This window comes from Echinops telfairi, unplaced genomic scaffold, assembly GCF_000313985.2.
Source record: "Echinops telfairi isolate 266 unplaced genomic scaffold, ASM31398v2 ScPeMD7_7427;HRSCAF=8465, whole genome shotgun sequence".
NCBI lineage: Eukaryota > Metazoa > Chordata > Mammalia > Afrosoricida > Tenrecidae > Echinops > Echinops telfairi.
This window is the reverse complement of record NW_022111327.1, coordinates 6,988,555-7,006,180: the sequence shown is the minus strand read 5'-3', so window position 1 is coordinate 7,006,180 and position 17,626 is coordinate 6,988,555. Positions and strand designations below refer to the sequence as shown.

The 17,626-nt window shown below is 43.4% G+C and overlaps 1 protein-coding gene across 2 annotated transcripts in view; it reads right to left on the bottom strand.

Annotated features, from left to right (window-relative positions):
• TMEM164 (transmembrane protein 164) overlaps window positions 1–17,626 on the bottom strand; it is a 243,869-nt gene that overhangs the window by 50,321 nt on the left and 175,922 nt on the right. For both annotated transcript variants that reach the window (XM_004710045.3, XM_045298588.1), the window contains one exon: window positions 9,798–9,876. In XM_004710045.3, coding sequence (XP_004710102.1) covers window positions 9,798–9,876 — 79 coding nt within the window. The remainder of the gene's footprint in view (window positions 1–9,797; window positions 9,877–17,626) is intronic.

Here is a 17,626-nt window from a genome sequence, read left to right as displayed (position 1 = left end):
GGAAAATGAGCTGATGCCAGGGGCTTACATGGAGAGCAAATATTTTGAGAATGATGAGGGTAATGAACATACAAATGTGCTTTATACAATTGATGTATGTATTGATTGTGATAAGACTTGTATGAGTCCCCAATAAAATGATTAAAAAAAGAAAAATCAGTGGAAGTTAGGAAATACATTGCATGGAGAATAATACAAATAGTTACACAGATATCACAAAAGTGGTCATGACTTACATTTAAGGAACAGTTGTTTAGACAAATCTTTTAAGATGCTTAGCTGTGAAGGGAAGATGGAAAATATGATTGTGTGGGATCGAGAGCTAAATTGTCGAACGGGAAAGACTTGGGCATCATTATTGGCTGAAAAGTAGCACCCAACAAGGAATAAGGGGTTGGAAATCCAGGAGTACAAGTGGCTCACAGAGTAAATAAAATTCCAGAATCGGTGGAAGGAATGGGACGTAACCACATAATGGCATCATGGGGTATGGACAGGAGCGACACCACTTGTTTCACGATGGAGAAAAAAGGAATGTTAGTAGTGAATGAGTAAGGACGCTGGTGGAAGTAGAGAGAAATCATTGCAGGAATCCTCACTTGAACTCCGCAATTTGCTCAGCCATGTGAGGAGGGGGCCATGTACTGAAAGTGAAAAGGACAAGAAGTTTGAGGAAGACAGTAAAGGTTTTAGGACAGCACTTCTGTGGGCAATGCTAGTGGGAGCTCAACAAGGAGAAAATAAGTGACCAAAGGTACCGAGAACACAATGATACTTGGGTAGTCCCGCTACATTTTCATAGGTCCCCATATGAATGACTTGAGCAATTTTCTCCATCAGGATAAGACAAGGTACACTGAAAAGGGATTGCATGCTGATCACAGAAGCTGGTAGGAATAACGTTCTAGTAATTGGTCCTGGTAGTGAAAATGGGCTGGGAGGAAAGGAAGCTGAAGGGAAGAGAGATTGGGGTCAAAGAAAGGGGCACAGAGGCTTCTGCTACCAGAAGACTTTTAAGGGAGGACAATTTCCAGAGGGAAGGTGGTTGATAAGAATGGGATGCCAAAGGCGCTGCTCTTAAACTCACACCTTAGAGCTTGGGGTGGGAGGAGTAATCCTCACTAGAAGTCTCTCAAAGTGTTGACTGCGGTTGTCATGGGAATATTGTGAGCCATGGGGCAAAAACCAAAGTGGCCCACAAGATTGTGGTGATGAAAAACAGAGGTGGGGGAACAGGGGGAGGGGAGGCAAGCATGTTCATCAAGATGAAATAGTGGTCTGAGAGGAGGTACACTGGTACAGATAGGAACTGAAAATACAGGGAATCCAGGACGGATGAGCCCTATAGGACCAGTGGTGTGAGTGGCAAAACAGGGAGGGTAAAGGGAGAATGGGTAGGAAAGAGGGAACCAATTACATGGAACTGTGTGTGACCTCCTCCCTGGGGGACAGACAACCGAAAAGTGGGTGAAGGGAGACGTCGGACAGGGCAAGATATGACAAAATACCCATTTATAAACTATCAAGGGCTCATGAGGGAGGGGGGAGCGGGGAGGGAGGGGAAAATGAGGACCCAATGTCGGGGGTTTAAGTGGAGAGAAAATGTTTTGAGAAACGATGTACAAATGTGCTTTACACAATTGATGTGTGTATGGATTGGGATAACAGTTGTATGAGCCCCTAATAAAATGTTTTTAAAAAAAAAGAAGTAGGGAGGGAAATGCCCATTAACTTAAATACCTTTTTGCTCTATTTTATTTTAACGTTTGCTGAAAATTTGGTAGTTTATGTGTCAAAAACTACTCATCTAGGTACCACTGAATGTATTAAAAATGTAAGTATTTCAGATAAATATTAAAATGTATACTGAATGCTAAAAAAAAGAAAAAGAAAAGAAATAGTGGTCTGGGAACAGTGTTGAGCTGGGAGGCCTATGAGGCAGGGCAAATAGAGCAACCTCCAGTAGAGGGAGCTACAAGCAAGAATGAGAAAGACTTCTGTGATCTTTGAAGAGCTGTGGGGAGAAGGGGTTATCAGAAAAAATAGTTCAAGCAGTCTACAAGCAATGAATTGTGGGTGAAAGGAAGCAGAGAACAGAAGAGCTAGGATGGAGGAAGGACAGTGCAGAATGGCCAAGGGAGGCTCTGGGACTGTAGTGGTGGCTTAGGCCTTCAGTAATGAGGGAAAGATGGGATTCCTACGAAGGACCACCGACTCTAGCCAAAACTACAGAGTAAAGACGCCCTACATGATCAAGCAAGGAACCATGGTGGTGGAGTGGCTTATGTGTTAGGCTGCTAACTGCAAGCGCAGCAGTTCAAAACCACCATTTGCTCCAAGGGAGAAAGATGAGGCTGTCTATTTCCACTGCCCACAGGGGCAACTCTACCTTGTCCTATTGGGTTGTGATGAGTCCGAATGGGCTCAATGGTAGTGGGTTTATGTCTCTAGAAGGACTGGAGCATTCCTGGACAAGGGAGTTATTGAAAGGAAAACTGAGGTAAAAAAACAAACATACAAAACAAATGAACTCCTGCAGTGGTTGTTTCTAGAAGGTTTAAGACATCTAAGGAACAGAAACCCTGAACACTCCACTGTTTTGGTTTACAAAGGCTATTCATTCCAGATCCATGCCCCACTCTGCAAGGCCTACTAGGTCTTAGGCTTGGGATCCAAGATAAAACCAGCCTTAGGGAATGGAATCCAGAGCGTTCTCTAATGGAATAATTCTCTTCAAGTGAACAGCAGATGGTAGCAAAGAGCTGGAACACTAGCTGAGGCCCCACAGCGGCTCACTGCTGACAAAGGAGAGGATGGGGGGTTAGGGATGTGCATTGAGTCCTGGGGTGGTGGTAGGGGGTGGCGTTGGTACTTGGATGCTTCCCCCCGGGCCTGGAGTCAGAGGTCTGTCCGCAGCGTTTTTAAAAAGTCCCGATTTTTGGAAAGAATGCACAAGCTAGGGTATACGGCTTTTGGCTGCCATGTGGCTATTTCGCCAGGATATGAGTTTTATCAATGGTGTCCCGCTTTACCAATGTTAATATCTGGTCACCTTCTGGTCAGCTTAGTGTATGTGTGTATGTGAAAATAATTTTTTTAATTTTCCTTTATAATAATGGTGTCATAAAATGTTGACCATTATGAGATTGACTGATTTTGCTAAGCATAATGGTCTCTAATTTTGCCCGTGTAAGGTGTTTGACAGACTCATCATTGTGTTTTGAGGATGCATAATATTCCATTGGCACAGTGGCAGCAACAATTGGCTCAGGCATAGGAACAACAGTGCAGATGGCGCAGGACCAGGCAGTGTTTTGCTGTGTTGTGCATAGGGTCGCTATGGGTCAGAGTTGAGTCAATGGCACCTAACAGCATAACAATATTCTTGTGTATGAGAGTACCACACTCTTGTTTAGCCATTCCTCTAGAGCTGGAGTTTTGATTGTTTCCATCTTTTTGTTATTGTGGGAATTGCTGCAATAAACCTAGGTGTGAATAAGTCTGTCAGGTTTTGTTCTTTATTTCTTTACGGTATAGACCAAGTAGAATGATTTTGGGATCTTATTTGTATTTGCTTTTAAGGAAGTGCTGTACTCTTTTCCATAGCGCTTACACAATTCTGTGATTTCTCAACAATGTGTGCATGGTCCATTCTCTCCCCATCCGCTCCAGCACTTTTTTCTATGAGTGTTGGTTGTTATCATTATTGCTTTACTTTGTATTTCTCTTATTGCTAATGAACGGGGACCTCTCTTCATCTTCATGTGGCTGTTGGCCACCTGGTTATCATCTTTAGGAAATTGTCTCTTCATACCTTGGGCCATTTTTTGATTGGTTTATATTCTTCTTGGTAAGGTATTGTTGTTGTCTATACATTTTGGAGATTAGCTCTTGATCTGATGCAACATTACCAGACATTTTTCCCCAATCTGTGCTTTTTATTTTAACTCAGTTTATGAGTCTTTCGATGTACATAAATGTCGTGTTTTAGAAGGTCCCAGTCCTCTAATTTGTCTTCTATAAAAGAAACCAAACCCTCACTGCCATTGAGTCAATACTGACTCATAGAGACCTTATAAGGACCAATGTAGAACTGTCCCTGTGAGTTTCTAAGGCTATAGTTTTCTTTTTTACAGTTTTATTAGCATTTCATCCACATATTGTACAATTCAATAGTTCAACCATATGAAGAGTTGTATAGTCTCTATCACAATCAATTTTAGAACATTTTCTTTTTCCTTGTACTCACTACTATTCAAGTTTTTTTTTTAATTTTGACAAAATATACACAACAGAATATTCTCCAATTTAAAAATTTATGCATGGAGAATCCAGTGCCATTGATTATACTCTGTGTTGTAGGATGTAACTCTTTACAGGAGTAAAGAGTCCTATCTTTCTCTCTTTATTTTCTACAGTGGAGGGTATTTTTCATTATGTTCGGTAGTATATTGATATATTGAATTAGGGCCCTTATTGATATCTTGAATTAGGGTCCTTGTAGGAGAGTCCTGAAGTTTGTCCCTATTTTTTCATTGATAGTCTTTATGGTTCTAGGGTTTATATTTAGGCCATTGATCCATCTTAATTCATTTTTGTACATGGTGTGGAGATCCATTTTCCCCATCACCATTTATCAAATAGGCTATCTCTTTCCCATTTAATGTGTTTTAGTCCTTTATAAAAATGAAGTGTTTGTAGGTACTTGCTTATATTTCTGGGTTCTCGATTCTTATCCATTGGTCTTCATATCTATCATTGCACCAATATCAAACTGTTTCAATGACTGTGGCTATACAGTAGGTTTAAAAATATGGGAGTGAAAAGCCTCTTACTTTTTGAACAACAAAGTGCCATTTCTTTCACCTCATAAGCTATAGAATAGGGTTCCTAAGAAGATAAGATTCTCTTGCCAGAAATTATGAAGGTGAATTAGGCTTTGGAAATCATATTCTGCTCTCACAGTGCCCTTTCTGTAGCACCGATCATGCTGAATTACCAATGTCTGCCTGGTCTTCTCCAGTTGAATCCCTGTGGAACGTCTGTGCCTGTCCCTTTCATTTCTGGTTCTTTGTACAAATGCTTTACATCCAGTAGGCATCCACTTTTAATATGTGTTGAATGGATGGTTGAGTGGAAGAGGGACACTCACAACCTGATGTAGTTTGAAGACAGGTAGCTGTCCTCTAGGACAGTGTGGTCTATGAGAAAGAACACCAGTTTGGAACAAGATCTTGGATGATTTTGAATTCTGGTTGAGCTTCAAATGGCTGTGGGCCAGGCACCCAACACTTCTGAGCCTTGATTTTCTCCTCTATACAAGGTTATTGATGATGGGAAAAGACACTAACCATGCCAAGCAGTCTCTCCCTACATAGGAAACATTCCATGGCCATACTCAATGCTCCCTCTCATGAAGAGATCACTGAAGCTATGGGTACTATAGCAAAGTGTGGTGAAGAAACTAGATGGTGCCTGGCTATCAGGAAAAATAATATCTGGGGTCTTCGAGGCTTGTCTTCAAACAAGCAGTCATCTAAGTGAAGTGTGAACTGATTGCACGTGGAAGAAGCACACTAGGCTGTGTCACACAAAGACTGTAAATAATAAAATCCAAATCCGAAGGAGGGAATGGCATCAGCTTAAATTGTGAACACCTAGTTTGCAGGAGGCTATGGATGACAGTGTAGCTTGAAATTCATTCGCAGGGTCCCCACATGGATTAAGCCTCTGACTATAGTCTAGGGATGTGAATTGCCTTGCTATAGACAGAAATCACTGTAAAGTCGGTTATGGGAGATATAATTAAGCGAAACTATAGTCCCTTATCATTTGATCTTCCTATTGATGCATTTTAAAGTTGTTTTAGTTTTTATTTCTTTTCTGCATTCTTTTTTTAAATCATTTTATTAGGGGCTCACACAACTTTTATCATAATCCATACATATATCATTGTGTCAAGCACATTTGTACATTTGTTGCCCTCATCATTCTCAAAACATTTCCTCTCCACCTAATTTATAAATTACTATTTTGTCATATCATGAACTGTCCGACGTCTCCCTTCACCCACTTTTCTGTTGTCCGTCCTCCCAGAGAGGAGGTTATATGTAGATCCTTGTAATCGATTCCCCCTTTCTACCCTACCCTCCCTCTACCCTCCCAGTATCGCCACTCACACCACTGGTCCTGAAGGGATCATCTGTCCTGGATTCCCTGTGTTTCCAGTTCCTATCTGTACCAATGTACATCCTCTGGTCTAGTCAGATTTGTAAGGCAGAATTGGGATCATGATATTGGCGGTGGGAGGAAGCATTTAGGAACTAGAGGAAAGTTGTATGTTTCATCATTGCTACATCGCACTCTGACTCGCTTGTCTCCTCCCCGAGACCAGGGATGTACAGTGGCCTACAAAGGGGCTTTGCGTCTCCACTCCGCACTCCCCCCTTTATTCACAGTGATATGATTTTTTGTTCTGATGATGCCTGATACCTCATCCCTTCCACGCCTTGGTATCGCACAGGCTGGTGTGCTTCTTCCACGTGGGCTTTGTTGCTTCTGAGCTAGATGGCCACTTATTTACCTTCAAGCCTTTAAGACCCCAGACGCTATATCTTTTGGTAGCTGGGCACCATCAGTTTTCTTCGCCACATTTGCTTATGCACCCATTAGTCTTCAGCAATCGTATCAGGGAGGTGAGCACACAATTATATGATTTTTTGTTCTTTGATGCCTGATAACTGATCCCTTGGGCACCTCATGATCACACAGGCTGGTATGCTTCTTCCATATGGGCTTTGTTGCTTCTGAACTAGATGGCCACTTGTTTACCTTCAAGCCTTTAAGACCCCAGACGCTATATCTTTTGATAGCTGGGCTCCATCAGCTTTCTTTACCACATTTGCTTATGCACCCACTTTGTTTGCAGCAATTGTGTCAGGAAGGTGAGCATCATAGAATGCCAGTTTAATAGAACAAAGTATCCTTGCATTGAGGGAGTACTTGAGTGGAAGCCCAATGTCCATCTGCTACCTTAATACTAAACCTATAAATATATGCACATAGATCTATTTCCCCATCCTTATATATAACTACATTTACATATGTCCATGCCTTTAGACCTCCATAAATGCCCTTTGCCTCCTAGCTCTATCCTATATTTCCTTTGACTTTCCTCTTGTCCCACTATCATGCTCAATCTTCATTTGGCTTTCAGTAATTCCTCGTGGTTACATTACCCTTGATCACGCCCTACCAGGCCTCCTACACCCTCCTCACCACCAATTTGGATCACTTGTTGTTCCTTTGTCCCTGGGTTTGTTAACACCACTACCTTTATCCCCACCTCACCTCCCCCTCTCCCATGGCCCCCCAGAACTGTTGGTCCCATTGTTTTCTCTTCCAGATTGTTCATCCAGCCTATCTTATCTAGACAGACCTTCTGCTTTCTTTTGGATTGAGGTGTTTCCCTGTTTTGTCATTGTTGTTGTTTGTTTGTTTGTTTGCTTCCTGTTTGTATTTTGTATGACTTTCTGCATATGAAATCCAGGATAGATAAATATATAGAGACAGTAACTGGATTAATAATTACCTAGAGGCATGGCAGGGAAGATCGTATGGAAATGGGAAGCTAACAACGAGTCCAAGAAAGAAGAAAATGTTATAAAGTTGATTGTGGCAATAATACACGATTCTTCATATTACTGAAGTATTAAATTGTATGATATGCCAATAAAACTCTTGAAAAAATGCAGTAGAAAGTGAAAAAACAATAGCCATTGATATCCTCTTCTAATTATTGGACTGCGGGCCACAAGGTCAGGGGCTTAAGCCTATCACCTGCTTCTTGAGAGAAAAATTAGGCTATGTCCTCCTGTAAAGATTTATAGCCTTAAAAATAACCAAAGATTTACAGCCTTGGAAACCCTAGACAGGGTGTCCCTGAGTTGGAATCGACTCGATGGCAGTGTGTTGATTTCTCAGAACCACGGACCAGAGGAGTGGGGAAAGAACTAACTGTAGCAAATAAATGAGACTTAACGCTTACTTATACTTGACCCCAATCAGACCACAGTCACTTCTAGAGGATACAACATCCCTGCTTGTTTTTGTTCAGGAGGGAACGTTTCTGTTTGGTATTTTCCACGTCAGACCAGGCTCCCCGAGCTATCTGACAGATTTTTATGCTGACCTGAAAGTACCAGTAAATTTCAATAATAATCAAGAATATTTGGCCAGAACTCACCAGTCCTTTCAGGACTCTTAGCAGATACCATGAGTGGGTCAAAGTCTGCAGCCATAGGACAGCTGCCTGGCTAGTTCAGGTGAGAAAACATGTGATCTACTGAGACTTGACCATTAGGAGGCTGCTCCCTTGTGCCACAGGGTACAGAACCAAGAAGTGGATAGTGGACTCTGACCACCTAGATATTGGGCTTTGAACTTCCCTTAAAGCTCAGTGGGGAAGCACAGGGTAAAAACAGCTGAAAAGTATATTATATGTAAATAAGGCTACAGGGAAGAGCTCTAATTGATAGACACTGGTACACAAGGGACAAATCTCTTGACAGTACGCAGACGGAATGGAAATAAAGTGCCCATCCTTCAATATGCCCTGAGGTTACTTGTTCTATGATGCTATCTCATAGAACAAGTGCTGAAGAATCCTCAGAATTACTAAGTCAGATGAAGTCAGCATTAGCCAAGCCTAGTAGAAACCCTCAAACCAGCTTCTAGTGGCCTCAAGGATCCATATGCCCCATGCCATTTTCAGGGCCATGAAGAAATGAAACCCCTCCTGCATGGGAGGGTTTCCCAGAAAATCCCAGCCTCTACGATGCCGCAGCTAGTAGTGAAGACTAGAAGAGATTGCCTTCCTTTTATAGGGTCTTTCAGAAGGAGACTATGGAGAGGAAATGGCTTTCCCAATATACCTAAAGGGGCTTGGGATGCCGCATCACCTTTGGACTACTGTACAATAGAGGGAGGGGATGATTTCAGAGTTGTTATGTGGGCACAGATGGATCAGCTTCCTACTGATGCAGTCTCTACCTACCAGGTTTGTGGTCTTTCCCTCATGGCCAAATGAGAGGTTTCACTGGGTTATCTTACATGGGGATCACTTCTCTTACACTTGCCTCTTCCCACAATTTCATAGTCCCCGCAGTGTCTGGGTGTCTGGCCCCTTTTAATATCTAGGGTTCTGAGAAGAGCATCACAATGAACAAGAGCAATTGGTAGTAGTTATGTGTTGGGCTGCTAACCACGAGGTGGACAGCTGGAAACCACCAGCCTCTCTGAGGGAGAAAAATGAGGCTTTCTACTCCCATAGAGTTACAGTCATGGAAATTCACAGGGGCAGTGCTACCCTGTCTTACAGAGTCATTATGAGTCAGAATTGCCTCAACAGCAGTGACTTACTTGACTTGACTGCATCTAGACTATATATGGAGGCAAGCGGTAAGGCCAAATCCCTGAAGAATAGCAGAGTGTAGAAGGCTCCATGCAAACCCTAACCCACTACAGACAAAAAAGCCCAAAGCCAGAGGCCTGCAACAGGCAATTCATTAGTGGTACACTGCTCACCCACTCAGGAGGGTACTAAGAAGCACCCCAACACTGCAGGCCCTGCTCATGCCCATGCTTCTACGGCCTGGCATCTGGAATGAAGCATGCTGAAGAAACCCAGCCAAACAGCAGCTCAAGATCCCTGGTAGGTGCCCAAGAGGTTATGAATGGCAAAAAAACAAAAAACAAAAACAGATGAAGAAAGATAGGGGCAGGTTTGCTGGCCTTACCTCCTTTCCACAGCAGATAGATGGGCACCACGTAGAGCATAACGTGCTGAATGTAATAGATCTCCAATTCAAAGGGGAGCTGTAAGGAGGGGAGAGAGAGGGGTGTTTCAGATTTCAATACGGTCTGAAGGGGAATGCCCTTGATCAAGACAAATACATGTTCAGGGATCCCATGCATTTCATCAGTTCGCTGCTTTTCACAATACTCCAGACTCACTGCCATCATGCCATTCCAGCTCATAGCCACCATACAGGACAGGGTAGAACTGCCCCTGAGAGTTTCTGAGACTATAAATCTGTAAGGAGCAGCTGGTGGTTTCCAACTGCTTACTGTGGTGTAACTCGCTACACCACTAGGCTTCCTTCTTTCACAATTAAGAGGAGGATGTGTGTGAAATTCATTTATTGATGGCCTAGGATAGCATTCTCTGCTGTGTATGTTGCAGAGATAGTCTTAGCTTCATAAAAAAAGTTTAGGATTGAAGTTTGAGGCTGTTACCTGACAGATATACCCCAAACCTCTTGGAGAGTCACCATGTGACTACAGGAAGAAACCAGCTTAGCGATGTTTACTTTCGTATGTAACTAACTTATCCAGTGACTTATTCAATTCTGTCTTTAAATAACGCTCAGTATTCTGTATAATATACTTGGACAAACAACCTTATGTTACTTCCTGCTCCTACGGAAGTAACATATTTAATAATAGACTGTTAGATATTGACTTAAGTTCATAAGGAGGCAAATTCATTATCTTCATTTTCCAGACTTAAAAAAAATGACTAGAACTAGTAGATTCACGAATCCTTTTTCTCCATTTGAATTTTTGGGGCCATCCCAGAGTAAGTCTTGCTTTGGGATGAAGACCAAGTAGCTAGGTCAATTCTGGCAAGTTGTGCCAAAAAACGTGTGCACCCTCCCTCTGTCCAACACACTCTCACAAATGGGCATAAACACACACACACTCACTAATGCCCTCCTGTGTCATCACTCTCAAATAAGAAACCCCAGACTACCAAACCAGATCACAGTTTCTATCTGGTATGGGTACCTTGCTATAGAGCTTGGACTCACTCAAGCTCCTTGATATTCAATTGATGAAGACTCATAGCGACCCTTATGGGACAGGGTAGAACTGACCCTGTGGGTTTCCAAGATGGTAACTCCTTACAAGTGCAGACAGCATCATCTTTCTGCCTCAGAGTGGCTGGTGGATTCAAACTACTGATCTTGTAGTTAGCAGCCCAACGCATAAACCAGTATGCCACCAGGGCTCCTGTAGAGCTTTGAAGCAGGCACAAAATGGCGAGGAAAAGAACCCCAGCAACTGGCAAGAGGCCTAGCCTTAAGGCCTACACAGCCCCCAACACACATACGCAACCCAAGGGGCAGGCCAGAGAGACAAAGGCCCCTCAGGGGAAGTGGTCAACTGCCTCTCAGATTGCCAAAGAGCAAGCACATAACCAAGATTGTGTGCTAATGAGAGGAGGCAGTTCGTCGCTCCCCTGACACAGGAGGCCAAGCCAAAAGATGGCAGGGCTCCCAGAAGATGACTCTGGACAGTGGCTCTGACTCCTGGAAATAAAAATCCAGGCAGAAGGAACATTTCCCAGTGACCCAGATGATACTCAATGATAACTTGGAGCTCAATGAGCAAAATGTAAACACCCCAGTCATTCCAAAGAGAAAATGAGGTTCTAAGAGTCCCTACTGAGCTTGTTAAAAGGCAGGTGCCTTCTCACTGCCATCAAGTTGATGCCACCTCATAGGACTGTCTGGGGCAGAGGAGAACTGCTCCTGTGAGTTTCCGAGACTGTAACTCTTTATGGGACTAGTTCTGGAGTGGCTGGTGGTTTCAAACTGCTGACCTAGTAGTCAGAGGCCCACCCCCTATACCACCCAGCTGGAAAATGTCATGAGGTTTGATAAGGGGAGCGATGGATACCTGAGAGGCCCACAATGACACCTCACCTCACGGTAATGTGGTCTGTGGGGGCTGTGATCACCCCACCGTCTTAAATTTTGGTACCAGCATTCAGTTTTGCTTGCCACCCCAAATGTTTCCACATCCACTATCCATTCAATCCTCCCCAGATCCCCAGGAGATGAGCAGGGAAAATCTTTGCATCACCTGCATTTGACATCTGGGGCAAGTGAGAGGCAAAAAGGTTAAATTACTTGACTGAGGTTGCCCAGAAAACAAAGGAGGATACAGTTCTCAGAAGGCTCAATTCTCCAACTACAATCAGAACCTTCCTACAGAAGGAAATTAATCACTCAGTGCAAAGGACCTGGGAATGTAGGCCACTTCCCCTAATGGCAGGGAGCAGAGATCCAGGAACCTGTAGCCCCTCAGACACCTGCGGCTGTTTCTCCATCTGGACTCACGGGGGCCCACTTGTTTCTCCCTCCTTCCCAATCCTCCTAGAAAGCAAACGACCATTGGCATGTCCAGAGAAGCCGTTTAGCACAGCCGTTTTGAGCCAACACTTTTAAGTCAGTCAGATCTGGGTTCTGGATTTGCTTTGGTCCCTTAACAGCCCGATGATCTCCCTACCCCCGTTCTGGCATCAGCAAAATGAAAACAATTATGCTGACACTTTCTACAGCCGGGACCTGGGTTTTCTGTTGCTGCTGTTGGTTGGCTTGTTGTTGTTGAATTTCATAGAGCAAACACTTCTATCAAATCAAATCCAGTTGCTATCAAGTCAAATGACTCATGGCAACCATGTGCATGTCAGAATGAAGTGCACACCCTAGGATTTTTCAATGGCTACTTTTTCAGGAGATTGTCAGGCCTTTCTTCGGAAGAACCTTGAGCTGCCAACCTTCTGGCTAGCAGGTAAATGTGTTAACTGTTTGCACCATGAGGGGCTCCAAACACTTATATAATACCTAGTATTAGGACCCCTCGTGGTGTTTTGGGTTAGACACTAGACTGCTAAGGTTGGCGGTTCAAACCCTTGGGAGAAAGATGAGGTTATCTGCTCCTGCAAATAAAGTCTTGTAAACCCTGACCACGGTCACTGTATGTCAGGAAAATGAGCCCTGTTGGTGTAGTAGTTACGCATTGGGCTGCTAACTCCAAGGTCAGCAGTTCAAAACCCCCAGCCACTCCATGGGAGAAAGATAAAAGTTTCTACTCTCATAAAGAGTGACAGTCTCGGAAACCCATGGTCATCAGGAATTGTAATTGACTCCATGGCAGTGAGTTGGGTTTATTCGTCAGAATCAACTCAATATTAGTAAGTTTGGGGTTTTCTTTTTTTTTTTGGAGGGGGGGTAATTAAGTGCCAGTAACTATTTTCAGCACTGTTACATGGAAATTCTCCCAATTCTCATAGTCACTGAACTATCCCTAGTATCTCGACTTCAGAGAAGAAAAACCGAGGAACAAGGAGGTTTGATTACTTCTCCCAGGGCACACAGCATGTTCAGTGGCAGAACCAGGATTCAAACCCTGGTTTTCTAGCTCTGAAATCGAAGGTCTTAACCAGTATATTTATTTCATTAATACTCCATGCCCACCCTACCTCCTGTGTTGGAGCAGGTCAGTTGAGGAGTGACAGATTATTATTATTATTATTATTATTATTATTATTATTATTATTATTATTATTGTTAATGGAAACAGTGGTGTGAACAGCAGGAGCAGTCATGGGACTGGCACCATCCTCATTTGCCCGCCCCCTCCCCCCACATGGTGACTGGGTCCAATCTTCTCTTCTTCAAGTTGTGCTCATCTTCATAACTGCTGTCCCCGACCCCATCTGGCATAGTGGCCAAGGTAGCCTATAAGAGGCTGTCACCAGCTCACTCTGGACCCCTTGACCTCCAACCTCACTTAGAGTAGCCAAGAGACTGCCTCACCAGCAGTTCCCTTCCTCTGAGGGCTACCTCCCATCTACCCCAATAGTTCCTTATGTCTAAAGACTTACAGTTTCAGAAACCCACAGAAACAGTTCTACTCTGTCCCATGGGGTCTCTATGAGTCGAACACGACTTGATGGCAGTGAGTTTGGTTTGGGGTTTTGAAGGGCCACCAAGAGGTTCAAGTGGAGGGGCAGTGAAAAAGAGGAATGCCCTCAAACAAGATGAATTGACACAGTGGCTGCAACCTGGCTGAGGACCAGTGGGGTTTCGTTCTATTGTTCTGTTGTATGCAGGGCCAGTGTGTATTTGAACTGACTTGCTGGCACCTAACACCACCACCACCAACAGGGTTAAACCAGGTGTGGGCACCACTGGCAGTCAAAGAGGAGAAAGATTTGGTTTTGGTAGAAGAGGAAGTATGGGGAAGGAGGGAGAAGGAAGGAAGGAGAGGAAAGATAAAACAACCAACCAAAGACACAAAAATGGCAAGAAGGGAGCTGAATGGGAGGCAAGAACTTATCTCTTGTCATTTATAGCAAAAATATTTATTAAGTATGTTGTTAGACATTTTTACATGGGCTCTCCTGTTTAAGTAAGGAGCCCTGGTGGGTTGGAATTTGGTTACTACAAGATCAATGGAACTTATTTGGCCCACCAGCCAATCCATGGGAGAAAGATGAGGCTATCTGCTCCCCTAAAGATTCCCAGCCTTGGAAAGCCAACATAGGTTTGCTATGAGTCAGAATTGACTACTAAGTGGCAGTGGGTTTGTGTTTTTTGTTTGGGGTTTGCTATCTTGTTTAATTATCAGAACTTCCCTGTGACGTGAGGACTATGATCCTCCCTATTCAACAGATAAAGTTGCTAAGGTAAAAAAAAATAAAGTAATTAATGTAATGTAATATAATATTTATAGTCTTGAGATGAGAATTCAGGGCATCCAGTAAACAGAAGAAAAATACAGCTCAGTTTTCACTGAGCACTGATTCTGGGCCAAGTCCCTAGAACTTCTACCTGGAGCCTCACGCCAATCCTCTTTCTCCCATTTGACAAACAATTTCAGTGAAATGGCATTCTTTTCCCAGGAGAATATTGCGAACTCTAGCCAACATACATACATCCTGGCTACCTTTCAACTAGGGAATCCTCAGAGTATAGAAAAAATGTCTTCATGGCCATGTAATAGAATGCCAATAGCAATACAATTTTTTTCAGCTTCACAGACCACTAACTAACTTCCTTCTCACATCCAAATAAACATCTTTTTTAGAACCAATAGAGCTGAGTGGTTAAGTTCTCCAGGCCTCTGAGTCAGACTGCTTGAAACATTTCATAGCAAAATCCCCGACACCTCCTGCCTCCCAAGGTACACTACTGACAACTGTACCACCATCTTCTTCCATGGGGGTCACCAAGACCATCATGCCCTACCTCACTGCTTACTTCAATGACCCGAAGACGCCCGAGACACCTACATCACCCTCCAACACCTGAACTCGATTCTTCCTATGGCTCTGTACAGCTGCAATTCCACTCCATTCTCTAAATGGGTCCATTTCATTTTTCTCGAGCCCAAGCCCACCAGCCATCATCATCACAGTCCCCTCTATCCTCAAATCCTTATCCAAGCCATCCTTGTACCTTATTGTTCTAAAGCAGTGTTCCTCAGTAGAGGATGTTCCTCAAAGCACTGCAAAAGCAGATAGCTACACTTTATCCTGAATTATGGGCTACAGTAAGGGAGCATTAATTTGTGTGTGTGTGTGTGTGTGTGTGTGTGTGTGTGTGTGTGTGTGTGTCTGAAAAGGAGGCAGGAGGCCAAATAAGTTTGGAAAGCTTTGTTCTAAAGCAGAGCTGGAGGGAAACTCAAAATCATGAATAACAGTTAACATCACATGCCTCACCAAAGAAGCAGTTTCATCCATCACATTTGAGATGAATTAATTAAAAGCCTGACCAAATTTCTCTCTCTCTCTGTATGTATATATATATATAAAATCACTCATTCACTCACTCACTTCCATTGAGTCAATTCTGACTGTGCAGGCTAATTTTTAAGTTGATAATTACAGTGCTCATGAAGAATGTTGAAAGTATCAAGGGCTGCCAAAAGAACAAATCTGTCATAGAACGAAAGCCAGAATGCCGCTTAGAAGCAAGGATGGTAAGACTTCATCTCATGAGCTTTGGACATGGTGTCAGGAGAGACCAGTCCCTGGGAAAGGATATCATGCTTGGTACAATGGAGGAGCAGTGAAACAGAGGAAGATCCTTAACAAAATGGCTTAATACAGTGGCTGCACATATGGGCTCAAACCTTACAACAATTGTAAGGCTGGCACAGGACCAGGAGTTTCCCTTGATTGCTTATAGGGTCACGATGAGTCAGAACTGACTCTACGCCACCTAACAATAACATAATCCTCACAAGTAATGGGTGTTTTTCCTCCCATAATTCCTTATGGAAGGTCTAAGAAGAGTTCACTTTGCTCCTCATTGCTGTTTCTGCATCTATCTCTTCCAGACCATTCTTTCTACCTCCTTTCTAACCACTCCTCAGACTTGAATCTCAAGTCAATAGACCATACGATCCATCTTCATTATAGTCATCTATGGACTGCCCCACCCCCACCCCCATCCCACCTGTGGCAGTTACATAATCTCCTGTAAACTTGCAAAGGGGTAGAGTCTAGGCTATCAAATCAGGTCACAGCGTAATGACCTCATTTGGAGGCACAGAGATAAATAGCTCACTGGAGGCCAGATCCACTCTATCTCCTTGTGAGACATTCCTGTTGACAAGCCACATGGAGCTACACTGATGGAGCCAGAGCCCTGGAGCTGGAAGAGCCACATGGAGACCTGCGCCAGTGCTGAGATGCTTCTACTGCCACTGGATCCACAAGACTTTCCACCCACTGGCTGGTGATCATCCTGCATTCGGCGTCATTTCATGGCTGCATGAGTCTAACGAGGAATTTATGGACTAGTATCAACATAAGGGGTAATACTGGACTTATGGACTAGACTAGGATGTTTTCTTAATGTACAATTGCTGTTTCATATAAAGTTCTCTCTTACATACATATGAGTTTCCCTGGATTTTTTTCTCTAGTCTACCTAAACTAAAACCCCACCCCACCCCCACAACATGTATTTCCCCTCAGCCCTTAAAGACCTTACTCTTGATTCTCTCTCCCCATCTTTCCACTTCTTGGTCAAAATTCCCATGTTTCCCATATTTAGCAATCCTCTGGCCTCTCAAATATTTGGCCTCCATTGTCTTCAAGATCATACCTCTGCCTCTTATTCTCGTAGTCATGCCTGATATCACTAATGCTAGTCACCATTCCATACACTCTGTGACAGGCATCCCACTTCCAACTACCACCTCCTATCTAATGTGCTCCCTCTCATATCGCAGCTCTAGGAATTTCACCTTTTCCCCAATACCCACAACAGTTTATCAACTGTTATCATCCCTGGGTTGCCCTTCACCAAACTCATGACCCCGCTTCTCTACGCCCAGCATGGAGTCCTCACTTATTGCTCCTCACCAAACTTACACCCTCACGTCTCTAGGTCTAGTCACCATTCTTTTCTATATATTCTTCTGATCTCCTCCTACTTGCCATGAAAAAAACCACATTCTTGGCTACATTCACCTATACATCTCTATACATGCAAGTAAACACGGCTGGAGGAAAAGACAAAGCCATGCTGTGAATCCTTTAAATTCATTTCTTCATACAACCAGCAGCGGCCCTTAATGCTGCCCTACAATTAACTCCATTCCAGAATCTTGCCGTCTTTCTCCTCTCTCCTAGACCATGATCTCACACCTTCTCTCCCTTTCTTCACACGTGAAACAGCTCTTTCCCCATCCTCCTTCTCAGCTTATCATCATGCTTACTATTTCATTGAGAAAAAAAATTACAACAAGCACACCTACAAAC